Source organism: Salvelinus namaycush, chromosome 18 (assembly GCF_016432855.1).
Source record: "Salvelinus namaycush isolate Seneca chromosome 18, SaNama_1.0, whole genome shotgun sequence".
NCBI lineage: Eukaryota > Metazoa > Chordata > Actinopteri > Salmoniformes > Salmonidae > Salvelinus > Salvelinus namaycush.
In genome coordinates this window covers 14,678,828-14,686,343 of record NC_052324.1, presented here as the reverse complement: position 1 = coordinate 14,686,343, position 7,516 = coordinate 14,678,828, and the positions used below count along the sequence as shown (strand labels likewise).

Below are 7,516 nucleotides of genomic sequence, written 5' to 3'. Positions count from 1 at the left end.
GCTATGCTTTTTAGAGTAGGGCTCCGGTTAAAGGTGTCATCTCGTGTAGGAGTGAGTGGTAGACGCACATCGCTTGAATCAAATGATAGATGGAAAGAAGGAGCAAAGCCTATCGGTTTTATTTAGTCGTTTGATGAAGTGGTTCACCCGATGTATGTAAAACGTGGGTATGTGAGAAATGCGGTCAGACCATATGTACAGTACAGAAGCCGCTGCAGTGTTACAATTATAACAAGTCTGGACACGTGGCAAGTGTTTGTCGAAGTAATAAATAATGTATGTAGCAGTTGAAGAGTCAGATGAAGCATGTTGTAATTGTGATGGGAATCACGTTCCCGGAGTGCCCTGTAAGGATGAAGGAGGGCGCAGTAGCTAGGGTCAGGGCTATCCAGCAGGTCTCCTATGTGGAGGCAGTGAAAATAGCTGAAGGAATGAGTAGAGGTGAGATGGTAGTGGATGGCCCACAGTCTGCAGTGAATTGCATGCAGGAGAAGGATCCCGACACACTAACAGTGAAGAAGGTGGACTTAGTGATAAATTGCACTAGTCAAATTAATAAAACATTCTAAGTTAGACATCATTGTGATGGCGGCAAATAGATTTCTGGATCTCCAGGACTATACAACCGAAATGTTACAGGGAGTACTGAATGAAGAGGTTCCATGAGCCTGTTTAGGGATCTGAAAATACATTGAAATCCGACCGAAGGTGTAGTATTTTATACAGGATAGTAGCGTGAATTTGGTTTGTGTTTTTGGTAATTAGTATGAATTTGTTAATCCAAAACCTATTTTGTTTTTGGGGTATTTTTTTACTACCCCTTACAGTAGGTGGCGGCAATACACATTATGAGTGTAGTCTGCCAGTAAACATCAATGAAGAAGAAAAACCATGTCTAGAGAAGTGGAAAGTTTGGTTTAACGTTGGGAGCTAAACTAAAAATAGCTAGCTAGTTAATGTTACCTCTAACGATATATTCTCACAATGTTGTAATGGACGAAACTTGATTTCGCTTTTCCCCAGGTATCTAACGTTGATTAAATGTAGTGTCGTGTCTAATGCGTTTGTCTTTCCCAGACTGCCATGTTCCTAGCGGTCTGTCATAGGTTAAAATATTAGCTAGCACAGCTAGCAGCTACAACGTTTCACCAATGCGTTTCTGCTAGCTATCTAGCGAATGTTATGTGAATTCGAATGCTATATAGCTAACGTTAGAGCGCATAGCAAGCAGCTATCTTTTTTAGCAGCACATGTTTACGAGGATGTAGCTAACTAGCTAGCATAATCGTAAACATGTGCTAGCTAGATGGCTTTACATGTCATCACAGTAGTTAGCAATTTTAGCGTCCAGTTAACATTACTGCCAACAGAGCTGTCAAATATACTGGTAACTAAGGTTTCTTCTTTTGTCTGTGGAGTTCTCTCTTCCAGTCATTTAGCTAGCTAACATGAGCCAACCATATGTGCAGCTAACTTAGTCGGGCTAATCAACTCGTTGCTACCTAGCTTCATTGCTTGTGTAAGATAAGTAACATAGCAAGTGTCTAGCTAGCTAGTGTAACAATCAAGCATATAATTAGAAATATTATCAATCCATTCTCATTAATAGTACAGTAGCTATAATTGTTTTCTAGATGACCTCTTCCATGGCATGGTACTGACATCTGACAGAAGGTGCAAACTGGCATGAGGATGACTGAGAATGGGGAGGACAGTAGCCCCTCTCAGCCTGATGGAGTGTTACCTCGTGGAGCTCCTGGTGTGAAGGATCCAGAAAGAGTTAGCAGTGACAAGATGCCAGTGAACCCCCCTACAGAGGACATCAAACCCACCAAGCTCCTCGACACCCTGAAATTCCCTCAGGATGTACAAGACCAAAGCAGCAAGACCAGTCTCTACCAACCGCGACCGCCCCTACTGCCCAAGCCCCCTGCACTGTCGAAGGGAGGGAAGAGCGGTTCGATGGAGGAGGTGAGAAGCAGAAGACTTAAGCACAACCAGGAGAGTCTGACTGACCCAGCTGAGACTGGTTCCTCCACAGACTCTCTTAAGGAGGACTCGGCAGTTACAGGTGTGTTCACCTTGAGCGGTGCTGCCACCTTAAGGAACGGACAGAGCTCCATCGTTGGACCCCTCTTAACTCCTACAGGGTCCCCTGTCTTCAGAGCCAGGGGCCAGAGCCTCTCCGAGTACGAGAGGAGGCCCCACGACCACCACGGTGACCCAGCGGAGCAGCGGGGGAGGCCCTTCAAGGTACGCCTCTCTCCCTTACAGCCATCGGGTCCACTTCCTGCTCTGGAGCAGACCTTGGCGTCGGAGTCCTTAAGGACGGCTAATCGGATTGACAGGGATTGCGTGGATTATGGCATTGTGCCGGGGAGAGCTGGGCCGGAGAGGCTGCACCTGCACAGGAACCTGAGCGACAGCCGGCTTCTGGATAACATGGTGTTGGACAACACCTCTGTCAACTCCATGAAGTCCACCTTCAGCGTGTTGAACCCCATCAGACCCAGGGACGTCAGGAACAGGTAGGGCTACACGCCTCTCACTCATGATATCCTCTCCAGATTACTGACCAGATACGTCCGGCAGAAGCCTTCTCTACCTGTATTGGATACCATATCGGTATCAAAGTGCTGTAAGTCTTGATAGCTTTCTGAAGGCATTGAAACTAATAGGTGATCTAACTATAGTGTATAAAGTATCCTTTGAATGTTTGATGCAGCTCTAAAATAAAGATGGGCTTAAGGGATGCTCCATTTCATTGATACAATAATGCACTTCCTGTGATGTGGAACATGACATCTCATGATAAGAATTGAGGTGTGCCTTGAGTTAAATATATTCTGCATGAACTACAGATGGGCATTTGAGCTATTGTAACTTATTGTGAGCGGTCACAATCACCATCAGTGAATGGCAACCAAGAAGACTATGCTGTAATTATTACCGTGGCACATCTGCAGCTAGGGCATTAGCATCGGTGTGTGCACTAGCAACACTGGCTGCAGTTCTGCTTCAATGAAGGCCTCAGAGGCTTATGGTATGTAAGTGCTCACTCTGATGGAGGAAATTGTCAGGTGGGAGTGTGTGAATCAGCATAGCTTTTGCCACCATTCAGGGAGCAAAGATGGGTCTCAATACACATGTTGTGCCTCAGCAAGGAGCTGTTCAAGGAATCGGGGGATTTATCTGAAATGTTTGACAGCTATCAGCTATGGAAGAAGCCTATGTTTTGAAATGTGCCTCAGTGCCAATAATATCCAGCGTTCTTTGAATTGTGTGTGTATTCTACTGAACTTGTATAATGGAGCCTACCAGACATTTGAAATGGGTTTGGTTCAAAGTAGCCAAGAATACTAATTGTTTGTTAGAGCAAGCAGGGAAAACAGTGCTGCTATACCTCCGGTTATGAAGTGTTCATTTCCTCATTGTGTTCCAGGAGTTTTCTGGAGGGCAGCGTGCTGGGCAGTGGTGCCCTTCTGGGCGCTGAGGAGCTGGACCGCTATTTCCCAGAGAGGAGAGTTGGCATCTACATAGCCACATGGAACATGCATGGAGAGAAGGTGAGGCCACTCCTACTGTTCAACATTAGGCCTAGAGCCTGAATATCTGTACACAAGTTCTACACTCACTCTTTGATAATAAAAAAAAAGACTACTTCCGTATCATTTTCAGGGACTTCCAAACAACCTAGATGATCTGTTGCTCCCGACAGACTCTGAATTTGCACAAGACTTTTACATCATCGGAGTCCAGGAGGGATGTCCTGACCGGTATAGGACGACTGTATGAGAGCATTTTGCATTATATCAATCGAGTCTTCAGCACTCTATGCTGATTGTGTGTGTGTGTGTGTGTGTGTGTGTGTGTGTGTGTGTGTGTGTGTGTGTGTGTGTGTGTGTGTGTGTGTGTGTGTGTGTGTGTGTGTGTGTGTGTGTGTGTGTGTGTGTTACAGGAGGGAATGGGAGATCCGTCTTCAGGAGACTCTGGGGCCGTACTACGTCATGCTCTACGCAGCCTCCCACGGGGTTCTCTACCTCACGGTGTTCGTCAGGAGGGACCTCATTTGGTTCTGCTCAGGTCCGTCCCGAATGTCTCTACTACAAGTTGTCGTTTTTTTTCAGAGGAGAGTGAATCAGTCCTTTCCCATCAACACATTTCAGAAGGTCTCTAATTAAAATGTTGTAAGAGAGGTAACATTATAAGGTGATCTCTCTGGCTACCCACATTTTATGTGTACAGTACGTGATCTGATTTGGTCCCTGTAACCACCGCATCTCCTCTTAACAGAAGTGGAGCATGCCACGGTCACAACACGCATCATGTCTCAGATCAAAACCAAAGGAGCCGTGGGGATCGGCTTCACCTTCTTTGGCACTTCCTTCCTCTTCATCACCTCCCATTTTACCTGTGAGTGACACCTCTGTTGTTCAGGAGGTGATGCTATTACATGTGAATGTAAACAGGAAGTGGAAAGCCTTTTGGATACAGTCGCACTGCTAACTAGGTGATTTAATAAATGTCCTTATGTTCCAGCTGGAGATTCCAGAGTGTACGAGAGGATTCTGGACTACAACAAGATCGTTGAAGCACTTGCTCTCCCTAAAGTTCTTCCAGACACCAACCCTTACCGCTCCACATCCTGTAAGTACTCTTAAAGACAAGAGCTGTTTATTGCAGTACTACTACTATATTGAAGTACCGCTGTCACGTCTAGAAGAGCATCCTAATTATGTGAGGAGAAATGCTGTAGTTTCCCTCATGCAACAAGTACTCAATAGGTCCATTGTTAATGTTACTGATAATGACTATGTTTCATGTCTTTCAGCGGATGTGACAACACGGTTTGATGAGGTTTTTTGGTTTGGGGACTTTAACTTCCGCCTGAGTGAAGACCGTGGGGGGGTAGAGGCCCTTCTAAACCAGAACCAGGGTGTGGACATGGGCCCTCTTCTCCACCATGACCAACTCTCCAAGGAAATGAAGGATGGTACGTCTACATGGAACAACACCATTCTAACACTAAGAACCAGAGGTTCAGGCAAATATTACATGTATTAGATTGTGAATGATATCTCAATGTATTGTTACCATACTCACTGTGACAGATACTTGACAATAGAGTACAAATGTGTTATGCTCTGTTCTAGGTTCCATCTTTAAAGGCTTCCAGGAAGCACTGATTCAGTTCCTCCCCACCTACAAATTTGACGTTGGCTGTGACGTGTACGACACCACCTCTAAGCAGAGAACTCCCTCATACACAGTACGTGTCACCGTCAGTCATACCCTGTGTCATTCATACAAGCAAGCCTCTTTGCTTTATTATATAGGCTTGTTTTAAACACACACAAAAGGAATGTTTTATTTGACTGTTCCTCTGTGTGCTCTAGGACAGAATACTGTTCAGGAACAGGCAGGTGGATGACATCAAAGTGATAAAGTACACCAGCTGTTCAATGATAAAGACGTCAGACCACCGGCCTGTCATCGGCATGTTCCAGGTCAAACTCCGTCCTGGAAGAGACAAGTGAGTCCCACCCCTGCCTCTCTTAGCTGTTGCAGTAGCAAGCTATTTGCAGCTTTCAGCTCCAACACTTAACCTTTCTCGTAGTAATTACGTTGTCCGAAAGTGCTGTCAACGAAAAGCTCAAAGTTTAGAACAGTTGGTTAACCCTTTTTTATTTGTTCACCGTCTGGCGTGTTTCTCAGTATTCCTCTGGGAGCGGGTCAGTTTGACAGGAGTCTGTACCTGGAGGGCATCAGGAGGAGGATCACCAGAGAGCTGAAGAAGAGAGAAGCCACGAAGGACCAGGGCAGCAGCACCATCTGCTCCATCTCCTGAACCAGAATCATTCTGACCCAGCCATGAGGGACCAAAGGGAACCAGTCTTGTGTTTCCACTTCCAGCCCAGTCTGTGGGAGAATCTGTTGGTTTTGTCCGAGGCCTTGCATCCTCGTCTGCTTTTGAAAAAGGTCAAAGGTAATCGAGGAAACGTAGAAACAAATGTGCTTGTATGAAATGACTCTCGTTCTCCACTTGCGCGTCATCAGGCAAATTACGTTGACAGGGGTAGAATCCCCAAATAAATGTGTAAAGTGATACAAATTTAGCTAGTTGTGCAAGACATTTTCTAGACAAAAGTGGCGTATAGTTTTTCAATGTGTGCATACTTTTCTCCTTTGAGAAAACAACAGCTGATTCAAAAGGGGTGTGATGGTTTTTTAAACACTAGCCCAGGATACTATTGTGCATCTTCTGCTGAAGTAGGTCATGAGCAGACTCCTACGTTCGCCTACTAATGAATTGACACTCCTCGACCACTTATCGCTTTCCGGGTCAGGGAGTAGAGGATGGACTTTTGCCCAATTGAGAATCTCCCTGTGAGTCATGGAAGTCATGTAGGCTGATCCATGAGCGCCCCCTTACTGAGAGCTGTTGGAACTGTGTCGCTCATGTGGTTTGGGCGGGGGAGCTGTGGGGCTGTTCTCGAAGGCAGGGACCTTGAGTTCAGACAGACCCCAGTCTGCAGACTCGGCAGTAAACTGGTCTATTTATACAGACCTTCTATAAACAAGACTGAACTGGGGAACCTGACATTGAAGATTGAAAGCGAATCAGTTACTCACCCCCACCCGTGTGTCCTGGTTGGCTGATGTTGCTCTGAGTATACTGTACTTAATACGTTCTTTTTTTGTTTTATTTTGTACATTTATTTAACAAGCCAGGTTGATATGGACCATATGTAATGTCACTTTTTACTTTGTGTACCTGTATTCAAAGGCCTTGTCAATGCATTTTCATCAAACAGATCTTAAGCAGTATAAAGCACTTTCTTTGATATACCAAACTTTTCGGATGTTTTTGGATTTCCTCTAATAAAGAAAAAACTGACCCATGATTTCACAGAAATTGACTTATCCCTGTCAAATTTAAGGGACATTTCGATGTTGCTTGATGAACATACATTTCCTGCAAGTATGGTACTTATTGAATTAATGCATGGTGGATTTTCTGGCATTGTATAAAAACAGATGCGTGATTGATTTTTGTGAAATATCTTGCTTATTAACATATTGTTTAATATCTCACATAATGGATACAGAACCATCTTTTGCAATGGTGATGTTGATCGTATTGGAGGGGTTGAACTCTGATTCATTGCCTTAATGTCATTTGTCATGACTAAATGAAATACACTCATGTAACTTCATCAAAAAAATACTTTCCATGTACTGTATTGTGCTAACGAGGGGAAGAGAATTCATTGCATGAAGATCAATGGTTCTGGTGTAATGGTGAATCATGAGTTCTCATTCACTTTAACGCTCAGGGCAAGTGCCTGTGATCTTGTTTGTGATTTTCTCAGGACTCCATATCTGTGGGTCTTTTATAACACATGATTTGTGATGTAACATCACATGGAATGTTTGTCATTTCTGTTTTATTTTGATTGTGAAACAAATGTTTTCTTCTGTCATCTGAAGTGGACATTAAATATCCCTCAAAGAA

The 7,516-nt window shown here is 44.3% G+C and overlaps 1 protein-coding gene across 2 annotated transcripts; it reads left to right on the top strand.

The window, feature by feature from the left end:
• The first annotated feature begins 883 nt into the window (after positions 1 to 883).
• inpp5e (inositol polyphosphate-5-phosphatase E) lies at positions 884 to 7,516 on the top strand. Of its 2 annotated transcripts, none has more exons than XM_039013296.1 (11): positions 884 to 1,023; positions 1,635 to 2,528; positions 3,443 to 3,566; positions 3,679 to 3,776; positions 3,959 to 4,083; positions 4,294 to 4,413; positions 4,540 to 4,647; positions 4,832 to 4,993; positions 5,154 to 5,269; positions 5,397 to 5,533; positions 5,716 to 7,516. In XM_039013296.1, exons 2-11 carry the CDS (start codon positions 1,687 to 1,689, stop codon positions 5,846 to 5,848), a joined length of 1,965 nt encoding a protein of 654 aa, XP_038869224.1. In that variant the 5' UTR covers positions 884 to 1,023; positions 1,635 to 1,686; the 3' UTR covers positions 5,849 to 7,516. The 2 variants fall into 2 exon arrangements, with proteins under 2 accessions (XP_038869224.1, XP_038869226.1); XM_039013298.1 differs by lacking the exon at positions 884 to 1,023 and adding an exon at positions 1,061 to 1,387.